This window comes from Podarcis vaucheri (genome assembly GCF_965113315.1).
Source record: "Podarcis vaucheri genome assembly, contig: HAP1_SCAFFOLD_329, whole genome shotgun sequence".
NCBI classification, from domain to species: domain Eukaryota; kingdom Metazoa; phylum Chordata; class Lepidosauria; order Squamata; family Lacertidae; genus Podarcis; species Podarcis vaucheri.
Window position 1 is genome coordinate 553 of NW_028118621.1, and position 19,848 is coordinate 20,400.

At 47.9% G+C, this 19,848-nt stretch overlaps 1 protein-coding gene and 2 long non-coding RNA genes across 4 annotated transcripts; 1 reads left to right on the forward strand and 2 right to left on the reverse strand.

The window, feature by feature from the left end:
• Positions 1-1,794: 1,794 nt before the first annotated feature.
• Positions 1,795-19,584, reverse strand: LOC309524487 (histone deacetylase 7-like). Of its 2 annotated transcripts, XM_082242432.1 has the most exons (10): positions 19,045-19,570; positions 17,281-17,506; positions 16,536-16,669; positions 13,461-13,581; positions 13,244-13,293; positions 10,075-10,182; positions 7,564-7,619; positions 6,507-6,594; positions 5,948-6,067; positions 1,795-2,020 (listed from the first exon to the last, which is right to left on the reverse strand). In XM_082242432.1, exons 1-10 carry the CDS (start codon positions 19,330-19,332, stop codon positions 1,919-1,921), a joined length of 1,293 nt encoding a protein of 430 aa, XP_082098558.1. In that variant the 5' UTR covers positions 19,333-19,570; the 3' UTR covers positions 1,795-1,918. The 2 variants fall into 2 exon arrangements, 1 of the variants encoding a protein (XP_082098558.1); XR_014215942.1 differs by lacking the exons at positions 1,795-2,020; positions 5,948-6,067; positions 6,507-6,594 and adding an exon at positions 10,655-10,998 and having other exon boundaries at positions 7,601-7,619; positions 19,045-19,584.
• LOC309524488 lies at positions 12,513-16,388 on the forward strand. Its single transcript, XR_014215943.1, has 3 exons — positions 12,513-12,565; positions 15,314-15,379; positions 16,301-16,388. It is a non-coding gene; the product is annotated as an uncharacterized lncRNA (long non-coding RNA).
• LOC309524489 lies at positions 13,590-16,309 on the reverse strand. The gene is made up of 3 exons (XR_014215944.1): positions 16,004-16,309; positions 14,671-15,820; positions 13,590-14,612 (listed from the first exon to the last, which is right to left on the reverse strand). It is a non-coding gene; the product is annotated as an uncharacterized lncRNA (long non-coding RNA).
• Positions 19,585-19,848: the final 264 nt, after the last annotated feature.

Consider the following 19,848-nt stretch of genomic DNA (forward strand, 5'->3'; position numbering starts at 1 on the left):
AATAAAAAGAAAACCAGGCAACTTTGCATTCCTTCAGATAATATAAAGCCAGTAACCATATTCAAACAGTTCATATTGCCATGTTGTAAAGTCAAAAGGGCAGACTGAAGCTTTCGTTCTGCTAAGTTTCTCAGATCAGATTGAGGTATCTCCTACTTAGCTAGGTAGTGAAGAAGCTGAGATTGTGTGCAGAATCTTAAACTGAAAATTTCTAACAGCACAGCTTTAGAACAAATATAGGAGCTGAGATTTTGCAAGGATCAGCTCAGGTTCTGCAAAGCACATTTAATTTAGAATGTGCTACTCTCTTGTGCCTGTTTCCTCGTTCTTCTGTTTCTCCCTCCTGACTTAAATTGTAAACTCAGAACAGAAGTCGACCTTTGGAGGCTCACCATGTGGCAATCCAAGGGAGGGTCTTCTTGGCAGTGGCACCTCAAATGTGGAATTCCCGCCCCCTTCTGAAATAGGGCTTCTGGCAACCCTGATCAGTTTTAGATGCCAGGTAAAGACACGTGTTTCCGACCAGGTGCTTAATGGGTACTAATGCCTGAGGTCACTTCTGGACAACCTGTCTGTAGAGCATTCCTCCTGATTTGTTTGCAGGGAGGTTATATGGTGCTTTGTCAAACAATAGTTATCCTGCACTTTCCAGTGCTTTCCCCACAATCACATTCCTTACCAAAAAAGGTCCATTTTGGGCAGGGGTCAGCAAACTTACTGCACCTTGGGCCGGTGTCTCCAGCGTTGATTGCGCAGCGGGTCGGAGAACGCGTGCCCATACGCGTGCGCACACGCTATTTCTGGCACACTTCCGGTTTGGAGGAGCACCGGAAATAGCTTGTGTGCATGGGTGTCCTCCAACCTGGATGTGCCCCAGAAATAATGCGTGCGCATGCGCAAATAACGCTTGCGCATGCGCTCAAGCTATTTCCAGTGCTCCTCTGACCCAGAAGTGTGCAGCTGTGCAGCGCAGCGCCGGTAAGAGCGGGTGGTGGCGGTGGTCGCCGCGGCTGGGTAAATGAGTCCCTCGGGCCTTATCCAGCCTGCGGGCTTTAGCTCGGGGACCCCTGATTTTAGAGGTTGGGAGTGGAGTAGATTGCCAAATCCACTTTAAATGTGCAGCCTGAATTTGCCAGTATGGAACTGGATCCCACTTGCAAAATAGTGACAAGCTAGAAGTGGCCTTAATCTTGTTGTCATTATGCTTTCGTATCCTGGTTGTGGTGCAACACTTGTGTGTGTGTGTATTAGTTAGTATCTCTCTGTCTAGATTGCTTTGCGATGAAGCGTGCAGAACAAATATTTTAAATAAATGAAGAACAATGTTTCATCAAGATACCAGTAGCGAATAAGAAGAGAATGCTTCTCAAAAAGAAACAGAACTGTGAGACTGGAGAATTCCAGACTGGTGGTGTGCATGTGTGTATTTTGTAACACATCATTGACACAATGATAATGAATTAGTAGTGGATTTACACTGGACAGTCCACACATCAGCCTGCTTTCTTTAATGTTCTGTGATTCTTCCCCAAAGTTACGACATAATTGCTGCCTGGAGGGGCATTACTGCACTATGGTTCAACGGACGTGGGAGAAAACAAACAAATAAACTCAAACGTAAATGGTATAAAAAGTCACAGGATTTCAGCAGGAAGCTAGAGGGCATGCACAGATTGGAAATGAAACAGTATGTCCACCCCAGAGCTTTTGTAGGCACAAGCGTTATTGAAGTGTCATCACATATAACCACCCTGATAATATCAAGATCACAAATCATCATATATGCACAATTAAAAGGATGTCTGGAGGGACCCTGAATCCTCCACTTGTTCCAAATGCAACTGGAAGGTTAATACAAGAAGACTCTACTGGCATTAAAGCTGTTGGGGCCACAGGAAGTGTGGCATGAAGGGGAGGCCTACCGGAAAGCAGCTAAGTACTCGGGGTCCCCCATGGGTGGGTCAAGGCCACCTGTCCAAGCAACGTTGACGGTGAAGCCCTCTCCAGCACCAGAGCCCACCTAAAAGAGAAAACAACACAGAGGCTCCTTATGCAGCGTGTTCTTCTGGCCCATCTCAGCCACACAAAGGGAGCTTTTATTAAAAAACGAATCAGGGAGGAGTCAGACTTCAGCTTCGCCCCCCCCAATCCCCCTGCATTCAGATGAGAGAAGCATGAGAAACTGAATGCTCCATGGTGGCCACACTGGGTTTCTTGATGTACTAGATAACATGCTCAGAAGACCCAGGCAAATTGGATACACTCTCATCAACACTGGGTATCTATGGAATTGCTTACAATAGCAGGAAAAACAGCAGCACAAACAATGTAACTTGGAGATGTGTCCTTGAATCAGTTTTTAAATATACTTTGCTTCTGTGTGATCATATCACAGTGGCTTGCAAGATAGAGGTCCAAATGTAAACTTTTAGAAATGTTCTTTAAAGTACGAAGCAAATCCACAGCTTCTCAGGACAGGAGAACCCAGGTGCTGTGTTTTTCTTTGGGAAGGAGAGGGACTGGTGACGAACCACAGGCAGCTTCTCCAATCTGGGGGCGGGGGTGTCTTTATAAGTTGTTGGACTTCAACTCCCATCAGCCCCAGCTAGCACCACAGTCAGTGGTCAGGGATGATGGGAACTGTAGTCCAGCAATGTCTAGAGGGAAAATATTGGGGATAAGCAAGGTGTTTTCATAGCATTTTCCTAGTTCGAATTAAAATTGGCTCTTTTCTGTGCTGCACGATGGATGGGGACACAATGGCATTTTAAGACTCACTAGAGGAAACAGCCTCATGGTGATGACAATATATATCCATTTCTTAAATGTATTAATGTGTCTTTCTAAACATGTACTGAATGCAATGCACAAAAGAAGTTTTTAAAAATAAAAAACCCCAGATTGTAAGAAATCAAAACTTAAATGATTGAGTACTTGTAAGTAATGTCAGGGGATCCAGGATCCTATCACAACAAGGAAAGGTTTTCACATTGCTGCTAAAGCAGTACAGTAGTACCTCGGGTTAAGTACTTAATTCGTTCTGGAGGTCCGTTCTTAACCTGAAACTGTTCTTAACCTGAAGCACCATTTTAGCTAATGGGGCCTCCTGCTGCTGCTGTGCCGCTGGAGCACGATTTATGTTCTCATCCTGAAGCAAAGTTCTTAACCCGAGGTACTATTTCTGGGTTAGTGGAGTCTGTAACCTGAAGTGTCTGTAACCTGAAGCGTATGTAACCCGAGGTACCACTGTAATTTTAATGTCGCTTGATGGATCTTTGTCCAGGACTGCTGTGTCACCTTTCAGAAGACCCTGCCCTTTTGGCACTGCACATGAGATCCAGAGTAAGGCGTCTCCCAAAGAATTTTGGAGCCTGAAAAGATTTGTAAGGGGAACAGCTCACAGCTGTGAGGCCAAATTCACGTGTTTCAGAAAAGCAACAGAAGTTTTTGACGCATAGCACGGGGAGTTGTTCCTTTCTGAAATATGCTCATGTGGTGTGATACGTTAAGAATGTGAGCAGAGGATTAGCTACTTCTTCCAAGCTGCAGTTCTACATACAGGAAGCACACTGACTTCTTTAGTCCTCTGCACGGTGGGCCCCAGTTCTACATTGCCAGCTAAATCAAGAATTATCTCAAAACTTGAGTGCTGATCTGGCAATGGTGATACCACAGAGAGTTTGGGGCTTGTCTGTGTGCATGCTCATGTGCACTTGTGTGCATGTGTCTAAATGCTTGCACCACACACCATAATGCCAAATGAAAATGCCAAAGCATGTCAAAAGAATGTAAGAGCAGCCCCTGCTGGAGCCAACCAAAGGCTCATGCAGCACCCTGTTTTCCACCCTGGCCAACCTGATGTATCCATGGGAAGACCACAGGCAGGGCATGAGGGCAACAGCATTCTCCTGCTTGTGATCCCTAGCAAGTGGTATTCAGAGGCAGATGCCTGCTGACCCTGGAGGTAACTTAGGTCCCCAAATATGGCTTTTTATTGCTATAAACAGAGAGCAAACATAGCCCACAGCAGGACTGGCATATACTAACTTTTATTACATGTATTTCAATGGTCCTTGTAGAACTTTGAGTTGCATGCCAGCTGTTGGAGCTTGCTCCGCAGCCTTCATCATCTTTGGGATGCAACCAGGTGACAGGACAGGAATTTTGCGGGAGGGGCCAGAGCAGTGGCCTTTTTCCATGGTAGCAAGGGTAATCAAACAAAATCAAATGGGAATGGGTGATGGGAGCAGTGGGTGGGTGGGAGGGAGGGAGGAAATAATATTTGGTGTACAGACGACAAATTTATGCATGTCCAATTAACATTGCACATCACCACATCCCAGAAATGGCCAGAAAAGGGGGCATAAGAGGGGTGGGGGCATTGACACACGTGAGGGTCAGAAATACCCCCCCCCCACCAAACAGTTGTTGCCTGTAGTTCTGCACATCTATATCTTAACTTGTATGCTAGTTGGGAGGGAGGGAGGGAGGGAGGGAGGGAGGGGAGAGACCCATACCAGAGGCCCTGAGAATTCTGCTCCAGTCCTGCGTCTCGGCAGAGCTGCAACATCAAAATAGACAGTGGGGCAGATGAAGGAGGGGGAAACAGCTCATAAAGCGCAGGGAGGGGAGCCTCGGGTGATACGCCACAGTCTCACAGGGATTCGCACAGCATCATAAACAATCCCTCAGCCCCTTTGATATCTCCTGCTCACAGGGAAAGATGAGAACCAGATGGGAGCCAACTATAGTTCTGGCCACTCTCAGCGCTAAGCCCCTTTGAAAGCAGGTTGTAAAACATGATGGATTTGAAATGACAAAGGGAGTTCGACCGACTCTCCCCAACCCTTGCCTTGCAGGAATCCCCACCATCTCCTGCTAGAGCTCTCCAGAGTTCTCCCCTGAGAATGCTTTCCCCAGCCTTCAAAGAGGGCCCTTCTGCTCCTAACTGGGAATTTTTGTCATTTAAAACTTTGTGAATATGGGTGGATGTGGTATGTAAATACTGGAAGCAGCCACTGCTTAAATCCTGGTAGATTTCCAAGGGCTTATTCATACTGCATTGCACTTCAGACAGTGTAACCTCCTGACTGCTTGAGCTGATGTGTCCACCAACGCCCCAGTTGCTCAGGGAACAAAGTTGGTCAGTCAGGATGAAAACTGAACTACCTGTGTAAAACTAAGTTCTGGGAAGCTGGTTGGGAAGAGACCTTAGAAGGTAGAGAACTTATAGGTCAGAGTGCTGAGAGGAAGGGTGGCTGAAAGAAAAGGGGAGAAACAGAGAAACTTGAAGGAAGGGCAGGTAGAATAAATAGAGGCTTGAGGGCTGTGGGCCATGGAGATGAGAGAGCATGAGGTTGGTAGGCCTTGTCCCTGGGAGGGTCCTGTGCTTTTATGAGGGATGGGGACTGGAGGCCCTCCAGAAGTTGTTTGACTCCAGCAGAAGGGAACATTCTGCCAGCTCTGCCACCTCCCATTTCCACAATATTGTGACTGGGCAATCATAAAGAAGCAGTGAGGGAGAGTGCTGGGTTCCGTTTATCAGTTTGAATGGATCAGTCAATTCCTGGGCTAGTTTTATTTCAGGGATCTGGTGGATGATGCAAACCTGCTGTCTTTTGTGGACAAACAAAAAGATACATTTGCATCACCCATATTCAGTCAGGTCTCCAGAAGCAAAAAAATCACTATTTGTTGGACCACACTGGCTATAAAGCAATGTTGCTTGCATCCCCATATTCTGAGATGCCTCCTGCCTCAGGGATGCAGAACCTGTGTCCCTCCAGATGTAGCTGGACTCCCAACACTCATCACCCCCGGCTCACATGGTGAATAGTCAGGGATGATAGCAGCTGCAATCCAGCAGCATTTGGAGGGCCACAGGTTTCCCCAACCTGTCCTTTCTTTCCAGGGTTGTGAAGAAGAGCTTCATTCAACAAAAGCTCACCTCCTCGGCTGCTCCGCTTCCAGGGAAGAAGTTGCCATCATCATGGCGATGCAAAGACATGTAGAGGACATTTGGGTCCCTGTAGAACACTTGCTGAGTTCCATTGCCATGGTGAACATCCTGAGGAGGAGCAGGAAGAGGGCAAGACAGTGTGAGAGAATGCTGTTATTATTATTATTACTGATTAGATTTCTGATCCACTCTCCACTACAAAGTCACGGAATGGGTTACAACAATTTATAAATGCAATATTAAAAACAGTTTAAACAGATTACAATCCAGACACCAGGGTGGTGCCCTAAAATAAATATCTCAGGGGTTAAAGGCCAGGTGCGTAAAGAGATGCATCTTCAGCATCCAATGAAAAGTACGGAAAGAGGATGCAGGATGTACCTTGTTCTGTAGGGGTGGGAGTGGGAAGCTGCTGGCCATCTGCTCTCACTGCCTCGCCTGCGTGCTGAACCCTAAGCTTACTTTCTACATCCCTGCAAGAATCATGGGAAACCAACCTGCAGTCCGAGAAGAGGGAGAAAGACCAGCGTGGTGGATGGAGACTCACCCAGTCTATGATAAGAATCTTGCTGATTTTCCCTTTCTGCTGAAGCTGCCTGGCTGCAATTGCCACTGAATTGAAGAAGCAGAAGCCCCTGGCAAGGAAGGAGGAAGGAAGGCAGGAAGGTCAGCATCCAAGACAGACAGTGCCCTGGGGTACTCCCCCACCCCCCACCCCTGGGGCACCCAAGGCCCTCCCTTGTGCACCGCTGCCTCCATGGAATGGACCACTCCCTGTCCCTTGTCAAAGGCAAGTCTTATAATATGGACCGAATTTTGACATTCCTCAAGAGGACCAGATCACAAGCAGCAAAGGTGATGAAATCTGTTGCACTATTCCATTCACGCACCTCTTTTGGACTCCACAAAAGTGCATCACAAGGACACATTTTTACCCCCTCACCACCAGAAAACTGTTTTCTCCTGGAGACTTGCCAAAGCCTGAGCTCAGAATTCCTCTGGCTCCAACATCATACTCATCGCTTCACAGCTGCAGCATCAGGTGGTGACATGCATGTGTGAATGAGCAACCAGGGGTCAGACACCACATGCAAACCTTTCACATTGTCTCAGACACCATGCTTTTCACGGGAATCTTTTCATGTGCTGAGCTGAGAGCCAACAGGTGCTGTGCACTGAAGTGATGCAACTCACATGTCTGCACCAGGGCGACTCCTTCAAGTGCCGTTGTTTCTTGTACAGGCCAAGACTTTTACCACTTTCTATAGGTTAAGACTAGCATCTCAAATGGTGCCTGGATTGCAACTGGGAAATGGTGCAAAGTCTGGAGCACTGGGATGATGGGCTCAAAGGGACCTTCTCATTAGGATGAAAAGCTGTGACACAGGAAGGAGAGGAAAAAGGGCCAGATTGGACAAAGGGCCAGCTAGTGCAAGCTGCACAAAACCTCCAGTTAGCACAATGTGGTTCTGGGAGAAACCCTTAAGGAGCATGTGGGGGAGGAGAGTGGGGGTTGTTCTGTCTGGCAAGCAGAAATGCTTGTGCAGATGGAACTATCAAGACAGCACAACCGTGAATTCCTCCCTGAAAGGTGCAGTCCTTACATTGCAGTTGAGGGGTCTGCATGATGTCCAGGAGGCCGTACAACAGCAAAGCCATTCTGCAAAAAACATTATAAAAAACAAAAACTGGGTGACTGGTTTGATAAACAGCATTGCGACATCATTGCTATTACTGTTGCTGCCAATACTAATATCTACTTTGCTTAAAATAAAACAAGTGCTTCAAGGATATTTTAAAGGTCCGAGTATCAAATCATAGATATTGGATGAGTAATCATAAGTGAAGTGGTTTTTGACTTCTACTTGTTTCGAATCATGTCTGAATATATGTGGGTGAAAGTTAAATAACTGGATTTTCTTCTGTTTTCTTTCTTTCTTTTTCTTTTGCCTTGGTCTCATTATTCTTCAGATGTAGTTACTGCACTTACTGTATTCATTACATTTCATAGGCACATCACAGCCAAAGCGAAGCACTTCTCTCTGTCACTTAGGTGACTAGTTCTAGCATCTGACAAGATAGGCTTTGGCCCCCAAACAGAATAAATGAGGTTTGGTGTGTTTGTGTGTTAGGACCCCCCCCCCCCCAATAAATGAGTTGGCCTTAAAGATGCCATATCACTCTTTCATTGGTTTTTTGAAGCAACTTACTAAGAAGGCTGTTCCTTTGGGTAAGATCTGGACGATTTTGGTGGGAAAGACTTAAACCTGTGCTTAACTATTCCACTGAAATGGTTAGACAAAGAAGCGCTTAACTCAGTTCCATTTAAGTCCAGGTGAAAACTGAGTCGTGACTAAGATGAGTCCCATTGATTTCCAATGGAACACAAGTGCACATTGATTGTTCTGGATCCAACCTATTAAACAAAATGTGCTGATGAAAAAACTGTCATTTTGAGAAAGGTGTTTTGTATAACACGATCTCTTAGAACAGAAAGAATGTTATCTAAGAAATGTGTAACTCTGGTTTGATAATATATTATAAAACCTGTCAGGCATGATTCATTTAAAACAAATGCTGTTTCTGATTTATTTGTAGTTTGGGGTGGCTTTATAAAATCAATTACAACACTGCTCACTCCATCAAACTATACATCTAAAGGAAATAACAGCAAACTCATGTAAACACAATTTAATACTGACAGACATATACCACATTGGGGATTAAAGCTAAACATTTAAACGTTTGCCCTCACTCTCAGCTGATTTTGTTTGCCCTTGGTGATGTCATCAATACTTAAATGTGACACCATCATACCCATTATGTTTGCCCTGAGTGACTGGGTTCACTCTGCTGGGGGCGGGATGTGCCAAAAGTAGGCAATGAGAAGGGAAACGAGCAGCAGTGAATAGGCTTGAAAAAGCTGACCATTAAGATGTGGGGTTTTTTTTTGGGGGGGGGGTATTTTCCCTCATCAAGAGAGAGAGAGAAATTCAGCCTGAAAATGGAAATAGGCAAACATTCAGATTAGCCTTAATTAAAATGTCCCTGGTGCAATTGCCAAATGTCTGTGAATAGAAATGGCCAACCCCCCAACTGAATACCCAGCAAAAGGAAACATTGCTACACCTCCTTCTGAAGTTTATGCCAAAGCCTTGGGGCCACTACAGAAAAGGCACTCCTCCTCCCAGCTGCCATTGTGACTTCACTGCAGGATGTGATTTTTGAGCAAGACCTTACTGTAAGTTCCTAATAGCAGCAATTTCTCACAGTAAGTCTACTGGAACAGTCTCCCCTCTCTTCAGATGCGTGTGTGTTCTGCACCATAACAAATCAAAACTTTTGAGAAACTCTAATCAGCCTCATCAGATCGCAAATCACATCTATTTCCACACATCTGCTGAGTTTTGCATCAGCTTTTCAGATTCCTGGTTTATTAAATGGCTTGGAATATCTGACAGTGAAACTGGAGACAGAATGGATGAAGGACTAGCTATAGAAAGGCATTCTTTGATCCACCCTCCACCCCATGCAACAATGAGGACCAGAAAGAAAGAAAGAAAGAAAGAAAGAAAGAAAGAAAGAAAGAAAGAAAGAAAGGGTTATAGCCAACATGGGTCATAACCAGAGTGGATCCACTCTAATCAGTGGACCTAAAGGCCACAGATTCCAATGGGGCTGCTCTGCATCTGACTAATGATGGATATCACCCAAAGAAATATGAGATGCTGAGGACAAAGAATATAAATAGCCTGTCTATGCATTTGCAGGAATCATCCCCATGCCTTTGTCTTTTCCAAGCCACTTCCAGAAGTGTATTTCTCTGCTATGAACTCAGAGCCTACAAACTGTAGAGACCTTGGCCCTATACACCAGGGGTGGCTGGTTTGGGGGCCTCATCCAACACCTGCAAGCAAATTTTTCTCCCCCTCTTAGCACTCTGACAATTTGGGTGGTGGCAGCAAAAAGAAAGAGAAGGACAAAAGTAGACAGCGCTGTGGAGAGGTTTGTTGAAATTCTGTGCAATTCTGCTCAGACATTGTGCCGCAGAATCTGCAGAGACACGTGCTCCTTTGTGGAAGGAGGGCTGCCCTGCCTTCCTGTCATCCTCTTACCTTGAGCTGCCTGCTGGCCACTTTGAAGGCCAGTTCGGTGACGCTGCCAGCCGCCCAGCGTGCCGCATTGCTGGAGTGCAGCTCGTTCCAGATGGTGTCACTGTCCACCTGGACGCAGGAGGAAATGAAGAGAGGTTAGCCCACAGTGCCTTGGTGAAGGGCCCCCATCTAACCCCAGATCACACAATGGCAGGATAGGAGCACACAGGGCTATAAAAGCTCTGGAAAGACCCCCCAGGGCAGACCTTTAACTTTGGACCAAGGAGGTTTGGATTCAAACACCAACTCAGCTCAGAGCTCACTGAACGGCCTAGGATAAGTCACCTTTCAAACTTAGTTCTCTGCCTGTAAAATAGGCATTTTCAAGGAATCTGCCTCACAGGGCTGTTGTGAGGGCAAATAAGAATCACTCAGCACTTTGCATGCAACAAGTGCTCATTCATTATTAACCATGGAAATGTGGTCCCCACAGACTTAACACCATCCTCCCCCCAAGGCTGCATTCCAGTGGGGCTCGGCTTGCCCAGTACAACCCCCTCTAGGCAACAAAGTAGGGGCAGGAAGAACCCATTCTTTTTACCTTCTTGATTCTATTTGATTTTTTTTTTCAAAAACAAACATCTTGGTTTGATCAGGATCACGTCATCGGCAAAGTAAGAGCCGGAAAACCTCAGAGATTCTCTTCTGATCAACTCCATGTGTGAGCAGAACCCCCCTTCTGCCTGACTGCTCCGGGCGCGCTTCTCTCGCTCTCCCTCTCTTTCTCTCCGGGTGCAGGGGGGCGGGGGGGGGGGAGAGAGGAGCCAAGGCCCATCCGTAAGGACAGGGGGAAGGAAGAGGGATGAAGGTAGAGAGAGGCCCAAGAGAAAGAGCGCGCAAGAGGTTAAAGAGAAGGAGAACAGGGCTGGGCTGGGAGGCAGCATCCTGGAAAAGAGAGCGAGAAAAAAACAAAAACAGAAAACAGAAGAGGCACGCAAGAAGGCCATGAACAAAAGTGAGCGTGGCAGAGCGCCCAGAGGGTGGGGGGACACAAGAGACAGAGAGAAGGAGGGATGGGGAAGATCCCCCCAAACTAACCCTATTCCAACGCCAGAGGCAATGAGGGGGCTCCCAAACTGTGACAGGGGGCCACCTGCAGTCTGCGAGCTTCACTCAGGTGGCCCACGGTGTGTCCGCATTTAATACTCATGTTAATTTTGTAATTGTCTTTTCATTGCTTCTTTTATTTCTCATATTGTATTTTATGGGACTCATTTTGTAATGCAATAAAATAAAATGTAAGGAACAAAAGAAGCAATAAAAATGCAATTAAAAATCACACAGCATCTAGCACATTGCTAAAACAGGCACAACAGAACCATTAAGTCTGTCAAAACCCTCAGCAATTTCTGTGGGTGGGGGGAGCTCTAGGTTTGAGCTCCAAAGCTGAAGAGGCAGCCGCAATGGAATTATATGTGCATTTGAAGATGTAGGTGATGTGTGGATGATCAGATAGAGCACCCCCTTAAAGCTATTGATTTCTGGAAGTTGCAAGCGTAAGGCCTAGTTCTAACAGAGATGGTAAGCACATGCACAGGCTGTACCATTTCAGAGAAGGCTCACCTGGTAAAATCCTCCCCCATACAAAAAACCAAATAGAAATAATGCAAACCTGTCCTATGTAGTACACTAGATGTCATGGAACAGCCTTGTCTTGGCATCTAGTTTTCTATGCTGACAAATGTACAGAGGAGCATCCTGCCATGTGAGGACCCCCCTTCCCACCACATCTGCAGCCTGAAGTGGGGCAGCACCAGTTTAAGACTTTAGTGAGAAGCAGGCCTTTGAAGCAGGGTGGCCCGCTGAAAAAATGGGCAATTGCTGTGTAGAAGCCAGAGCTTCACCAGGAGTAGCATGTCAGGTGAATGATATCTGGTGAAATGCCTTCTTCTGCACCAAGTTCTGGGGAGCACCAAGTTCTGGGGAGCCTGTCCTTTTCTGCGCTCAGTCACCCTACCGGTGCTGGCAGTGAGGTGGCGATGGGGAGAGCATATGGAAGGGAGCCTTGTCTAGGAGGGGCTGATCCTCTTGGTCCGGCTTCAGAAATGTTTTGGCTGAATCAGGACATCCACCCAGATCCCACCAAAAGCTCTGGCTGGTGTTCTGGATATCTTCAGGCTCTGCATATGGATTACGGGGTGATCACCAGGCCCTGTTGCAGATGCCCAGAGGCAGCTCTTTTCTGATCTGGCGTCACCAACAATGTCATTGTGACCTCACAATGTTCTGGTGAACCCTGTCTGTGTGTAGCAAAGGCTTACTGGAACCTGCTTTATCCGGTGGCAAGATGCTGCCAAGGCACAGTGCTGGAGCCAGAACACACCAGGGGGGATTCCGGTTGGGGTGGAGGCCATTTGACTCTCTGTGGGATGGTTTAGGGGGCACTTTACCAAAGCCCCCCCCTCCCACCCCAGCCAGGAAAGAGGTCCACGGCAGGCGCAGGAAGAAGGAGGTAAGTGGCTGGGCACAAAGAGAAGCCCAAGGGAAGGGGGTTCTCTTCACTGGCCTGTTCCCTTGAGCCAGAGCGAGGCCTCCTCAAAGCAAGAGCTTCTTGGTGAGGAAAGCTTGCTGGTGAGCAAGGGGGGCTGGGAGTGGCGGGCAGCCACATAAGAAGGGCTGGGGAAGGACTCTCGATCCTCTGTAGTCAGAGACAGGGACAGCCAGAATGAGAAAGAACAGGGCAGGAATATATATCCCCCATTCCTTTGACAGAGCCTAAGGATTGCATCACCCCCTTAGTCATATCCTCCTCTTGCCTGCACTGATGTTGCATCAAGGAACAGCTGGCGGGGAGAGGAGACAGGGGAGGATGGCGCCGTGTGGATGCAATGAGGAGCCAGTGCATAGGTGAAGCATAGGTCCCCCCCACTGTCACCCCCTTCCAATCCCCACTGGCCACTCTTGCTTGCATCATTGCCTATCCCAGGGAGGGGTAGCTAGGCTGCAGGCCAGAAGTCACTGCGACTTAAACTTTCAAGCTGTCCCCCGACACACACACACCCGCGTGTATCCCAGTTGAATGCCTCCATTTTGTGCCAGCCTAGCACACAAGCTGACTTCAGAAGGGAGAGCCCCTCACTGGGCGAGGCAAGGTTTGAGAAGAATCTGGTGTGACAGGGAAGAAGCTTACCCCAACCCCACCACAGGGGAGCATGACAAACATCCGCTGGGAAAGGATTCCTGTGAGAGAAAAGAGAAGAAGAAAGGGACTGAGGGTGTAGATGAGCATTTTATGTGCATAAGTGCATTGTAAAACATCAGTTTGGAGCACAACGTCTGACTACAGGCCTCTTTGTTTCCTCTCAGCCTTGGCTTGGGGGCGAGGGGTGGCATGCCTTGGCTCCTACCTGCTAGCTTCCCGTTGTCCAGCTTCAGGCGGCTGAGGGGGTTGGTGCCGTACAGCAGCACATGGCGCTCCGTGTGGACGGACTGCAGCTCCTCCAGAGTGGCCTTGCGCCCCCGCAGACACTGGCAGAGAAACAAGTGGCTGTATTAAGTCAAGAGAGCACAAGGGCCAGCGGCAGGCAAAGAGGTCCCCCAAGGAAGAAGATCTGGAGTGCTAATCAGAGCAGAAGTCTAGGTGGTTCTGACGCAAGGGGCACAATCTATGGAGGGGAATTTTTCCACATGCAAGCGCTGTTCAAATGAGCAGCGTGCCAAAAAAGAGAGGCTTGGCTGGCCTTGTTCTTCATCTCAGGCTCTTCCCAGCTGCCTCCCCACACTCAATGAGTTCTTAAGTCCTCCTCTTCTGCTGCCACTTCACCTGCCAAGATGCCACCATGTTTCAACCTTGGCTAGATGTTTTTCCCCTGGTTCAAAGGCATGGAAAAAGTAAACTGCCATTGCCTAGCAACCTCAGAATGACTGAGCCAGTCATGTTTGATTCTTAAGTGGGAGGTATGTTTGGCACCCAGACCTGAGGTTTCCCGGACCGTTCTAAAGCCTGCCTTGCAGTTGCCAGGTAAAGAGAGGAGCAAAGAAAAAGGATCTACACAGGGAATCCAATTGTTCCAAAAGAAAAATGGCTGCTCATAAATTTCCCAAAAATGTGTGAAGGCTTTGGTGAAACACACATCTGCCCAGCATCTGCAAAGCGGGCATCTTCAGAAAATGTGGCAGTGTTCACTTGCAGGATAGGATTTACAGAGCCTGAGAATGCTTTGCTGCTCAGTGAGTCAACAACTTTTGAATTAACAGGGCCATCCTGCGACACTCATAATTATTTTACGTGCACGCTGGGGAACAAACATTTTAACTGTGGAAATATGCATTGTTTTACTGTTCTTTTCTGAAGGGCATCTTAGTCACTGGTTAGAATAAGGGCTGTCAGATAGCATGGGTGGGGAAGGGAACAAGGAGAGCACTGGGGATCCAGGGTCCCTGTTGTCCTATGATTGTTTCTCTGTGAAGAGCAGGTTTTTCTGCCTTTCTTCTTGGGTTGAGGGCCTCAAAAACTTTCCTCCTTTCCTCTCCTCTTATAGTGTTATCTCTCTCTCTCTCTCTCTCTCTCTCTCTCTCTCTCTCTCTCTCTCTCTCCCCCCCCCCCCCGTCTCTCACACACACTCAAACACAGGCTTGTTGGGGAATCGGGGAGGAAGAGGGTAGATTCAGGAAAATACACACTTTTTTATTTTGCAGCTTGTTTTTTGGCCCATTCTATAAAAGGGCTCCCTTGGCTAATAAAGCGAGATGAGCGCCGCAACCCCAGAGTTGTCCGCAACTGGACCTAATGGTCAGGGGTCCCTTTACCTTTATAAAAGTTTAAACTAATAAAAGCTCACTTTAAAAAACGCTAATCATGCCAGGCCCCTATAGATTTTATTTAGTAGTTGGCCCCCACCTTTTCTCCAAGGAGTTCAAGGTGGTGACATACATAGTTCCATCCCCTCTCCATTTTATCCTCACAACAACCCTTTGGGGTAGGTTAGGCTAAGAGACAGTGATTGGCCCAAGGTCACCCAGTGAGCTGCATGACTGAGTGGAGATTTGAACCCTGGTCTGCCAGGTCCTAGTCCAACACTCTAACCACTAAACCACATTGGGAAATGTAGTTCTGTGTGGGAGGCTACAGATCTCTACTGGAGAATTCTCATCACTCTCACCAAACTACAATTCCTGAGCTTATTTTGGGTTAAAAACTGGAGGATGGACAAATGATCAGGAAAAGAAGTGGCTGAGCCTTCTCCTGTGTCTTACACAGTGGCTAGATATGAAGAAATCAGAAGGTGAAGAAGCTTTTCACAGTGTAGAGATATCACCTGTAAAGGTATGCAGATTAAGCGGCTGTTAAATGCAGAGCTACAAAGGCTGGTAAAAAGTTGGCAACCCTTGCTGAATTGATATAAAATGCATTTATGTTTACAGTTTAGAAATGCACCTTGTTGAGATGACAATCACAATTTGGGTTTGCTGGTTCTCTGTGCTCTGTCCTGTTTCCAGACTTCTCAGCCTCCATACGAAGGCATGATTAAGCAGCTGCCAAATTAAACTCAACAGATGCATTTCTTTGTTGGGACCATGAGCTAATAAAGCCACATGAGATTAGTGGGGAGAGCTGAGCACGCGTCCAGCGTGTCTTTGAAGTTTCTACTGCAGCCACATGCACGACTGAAGGTGGAAGACTCTTCTCTCTTTCAATTTAAACTGGAAAGGGGGTTACTTCTTCAGCATACAATAGAAACTTGAAAACACACACACACTCCTCGCTCTTCATCATCTTATTACCGTATTTTTCGCTCTATAACACGCACCCGACCATAACACGCATGTAGTTTTTAGAGGAGGAAAATCCATAGGCATGCCACCCGTAGGCATTCCCTCCATAACACGCACAGACATTTCCCCTTACTTTTTAGGAGGAAAAAAGTGAGTGTTATGGTGCAAAAAATACGGTACTTTCACCGTGGTCTTCTATGAGCATCTGAAAGTGCAACAGGCAACCAGTGGTGTTTCCTGGCTATAGCTTCAAGAACAGTTACTCTAAATTTTCTAACCACTTGGAACACAAGTGGCACCTTCATCCAAAGATAAGAGAGGTGCCCTGCTCCCAGATGTGCCAAAAGTAAAAATACTGGTCATAAGAGGAGTTAATAGGCACTGTGACAAATTATATGTTTCAACTCTAGTACTTGTGGTGCAGAAAATTCCCTTTCTTCTACTCCTCTCTGCCACCTCCTTCCTTGCATAGATAAAGGTATCCCAATGAGCTAAAAATGAAAAGGAAGCAGAATATATTATGAAAAGCCAAGCAAATATATCCCTGGATGCTTTGTTTGAAGAAAGTGTTCAGAACACAGAATTTGGAGGGTGTGCATGTATGCCGATTTCGTGCAAGCTTCCCATCTCAGACTTCGAAAGCCACAGTAAAACAGTCTCTGATGAAAACCCTCCCGTCATTACCCTGGACCTGCACTGCCTCCTACCTCACACTGACTGCGTAGGCCACGTTCTTGCAGGCGAGACCAGATGCTCTGGATGCGGCCAGCATGTTCAGGGTGGTTGCTGTTGTCCCCACACGAGCACTGGTGTTTCAACATGACGGAGTCATACACGATGCCTGCAACGAAAAGAAAAGCAGCACCCAGGTCACTCACAAAGCTGCAACTCTCTCTGGGCTTGGTGAGCACTGGAAAACCAACTCGAGCATACAGAAACCATGTGGCACAGCTCTTCCAGTATGGACTGCAGGTGTGGAATCAGGAACTGCAATATTTACTAATGTAAATAAACTCTCTGGTGGGGAACATGTCCTGGTTCTTCTGTCCACCTTTGCTTCCCATCCTGCACTCAGCTCCCACCTGTGGCTCCTAGAAGCTGTCAGCATGTGACAGTGGTCACAATCCTGGGAATGGCTTCAACTGGCCCGGTAAGCCAGGTGAGGGGAGCCAATGGGTCTCAAACCCTCAGTGAGGTGGGGACTTCCCCTGTGGTCTTGTCGCCTGGGCAGCACAGGACCGCCATATACACAGCCCCAGAGAAGTCACTTCAGTGCTGCTAATGCGGAAAACAACAACACCGAAGCAGTGGTTACAAGTACCCTCTCCCCTGACCATTGGGCCATGTTGGCTGGGGCTGATGGGAGCTGAGTCCAAAGGCACCTGGAGGGCCACGCGTTCCCACTCCTCTTGTAGGGAGTCCTTTGTTTGTGTGTGAAAGCTGTTGCATTACCTGTGGTGAAGCGTGGCTTGTTCGACTGCTCTTGCACCGGCAAGGGGATTGCCTTGGAAGATGTGTCCTGGCTCAGGTGGGATGCAGTGGCAGGGGCAGGTGACGAATGAGCTCTGGAGAGCGGCCGGTGGGAGCCGCGGCTTGCCGAGACAAGCAGGGAGTCAGGATGCCTCCGCAGCAGCTGCTGCTGCTGCATGCGCTGTTGCTGCTCCCAGACGTACTGGGCCTGTTGACCGAATTAAGAGAGGCACCATGTCAAACAGGGAACCCCCTCATGTCCTCTGCTACTCCTCTTGAAGCGCAGCTGCGGGGGTACCTGCCTTCAGAGCGACGCGGAGTTCACACCTGGGTAGCTGCTGCCCTCTAGTGCCTCTTCCCTGCATAGGCAGAGTCCCTTTGGTTCACCAAAAGCAGAGGCTGGCCCAGGAAAGTGTTTCTGGGGTACCGGGGTCTAGTTATACTGATGGAGCACAGAAACACCATCACCCTATTTTGCTGGTTTGTGAGTGTTGTGGAAGTGTTTTCTCTCTTATTTTTAGAGAACCATAGTGTGCTTTTATGAATTTGTTTCTATTTCTTCCTCTTGGGAATGTGGATCTGTGGAGGTCACCAACGACTTGTTGCATTTGCCCTTGTTCAGGGTATGAGGCTTGCGGGCAACAGCCTGTTCTGGGGGCTGGGGATGGGGCAAGCAAGCTCCGGGAGCAATGTCGAGGTTATGCAACCTCGCCATTGCTCCCGGACCCGTTCTGGGGGCTGGGCTCAGGGGAAGCTTGGGCTTCCCCCGCCGCCAGCCCCGCAAGCTCTGGGAGCGATGGCGAGGTTGAGCGCAACCTCGCCTTCACTCCCAGACCCCCAGCCCTGAGGCTAAAAACGAAGCCAGGACAGCTAGCGGGATCCATCCTGCTCACTGTCATGGCTTCTTTGCTCTTTGGGGCTCGGGGGGGAAATAATTTTTTTTCTTTATTTCCCCCCCCCAAAAAAATAAGTGCACCCTATGGGCCGGTGCGCCCTATAGGGCGAAAAAGACAGTACATATGCATAGATAGCGTATGTGTTCACATTTTTAATTAGGAGTTTTTATTTTGCAGTAGTATTCTAATGTTGGTGTATCCCATTTGGCAAACTGGGCTAAAGAATCTGGGTTTTTGAGACAGGAAGGGCTTTAGGCACTTTGAGAAAACATTTGGAAGGAAAAAGGTGTTAAGCAGAAAATTACCTCAGGGGAAAAGGGGTAACTCCTGGCCCCTTGGAGTCAGGAAGCTTAAAGAGAGGCCACTAAATATTTTCTATTAGCCAAAGATCACTGCTGTTTCCTGCATGTATGGACTTACGTGGCGGAATCAGGAACATTTAAAAAGGACCAGAGTCACAGAATTGTAGAGCTGGAAGGGACCCTGAGGGTCGTCTAGTCCAACTCCCTGCAGTGCAGGAATCTCAACTAAGCTGTAGGGTGCTGGGAGCAATAACCCAGGGAGCTGACTTATGCGGAGTGGGAGCATTGGTCCATCCAGCTCAGTACCGTCTACACGGGTCGGCAGCGGCTCAACACCATCTCTTTCAGGCAGGGTTCTCTCCCAGCCTTTATAGCTGAGATGTTGGGGACTGAGCAGGCAGGGGGACCTTCTGCATGCAAACCTGATGCTCAGCCAATGAGCTATGGATCTTCCCAAACCTGAGGATTGGGACCTAGCATTTTGAAATGCAGAAAGCATAGTGCGTGTGTCCCCCTATCTGTGTGTCCCTTTTGCTCTCTTCCAGTACCTTCTGAAGGACATGCTCCTCCTGAGGCTGACCCAACCGGGAGCGACCTTCTGTCTCTTTGCTGCTGCCTCCCCCTGCTGGCAAAGGCTCCGCCTGGGCCTGGGCCAGGTCGCTCGGATCTTCTCCTGCCTCTGCCTCCATGTCTTCTGAGGAGGGGATCTGCTGCAGCCGAGGTTTCTCACTGGACTTGGCCATGCGCTGGGGTGGGAGGGAGAGAAGACCGAGTAAATCTGGGCTACGCAGGCTCAAAATAACCAGCCCCACAACCATCACTGGCTCTGCAAACATAGGCAGTTGGGCTGTGTTTTCCTATTCTGCATCCTGTATCTGAAATGCCTTGCATACCAATGAATGGCCAGGCACCTTTCCTCAAGAGCTTGTTAGACGAGGGAATTAATCATTTTATTTGTATGCTGCCTTTCCAAAGTTAAAATGATGCTCAAGGCGGCTTGCAATATATTAAAAATTACACAGCAAAGTACTCATAAACAAAACGTCAACAAGCACACAACCAACAATTTGCACGTAAACAATTTGCACATAAATCATAAAATCCAAAGTAAAGATACAAAAATCAACAGCAACCACCCCCTCCCCACAATAAGCCCCCTAAGCAATCCCCCAGCCCAAGAGTTTGTTCTGCAGCCTCAGCTTTTGTAGCTGGAGTCAGTCAGGTCCGTTTCCTCCCAGGTCAGGGGGGGAAAAGCCTACAAGGCAGAGAGCAGGTCTCACAGCCAAGACGAAAACAGAACTTTGGATGCTGGGGTTACAGCATGCCCCCTGCATTGCATTACCACACCAACA

Excerpts from the sequence above, each read along its gene's own strand:
- LOC309524487 (XM_082242432.1), bottom strand. The coding sequence starts at position 19,332 with ATGTTTGCAGAGCCAGTGATGGTTGTGGGGCTGGTTATTTTGAGCCTG. Across the intron at positions 17,507-19,044 it reads AGGAGCATGTCCTTCAGAAG|GCCCAGTACGTCTGGGAGCA; the intron begins GTACTGGAAGAG and ends TTCGGTCAACAG. Across the intron at positions 7,620-10,074 it reads TGGCCAGCAGGCAGCTCAAG|AATGGCTTTGCTGTTGTACG; the intron begins GTAAGAGGATGA and ends TGTTTTTTGCAG.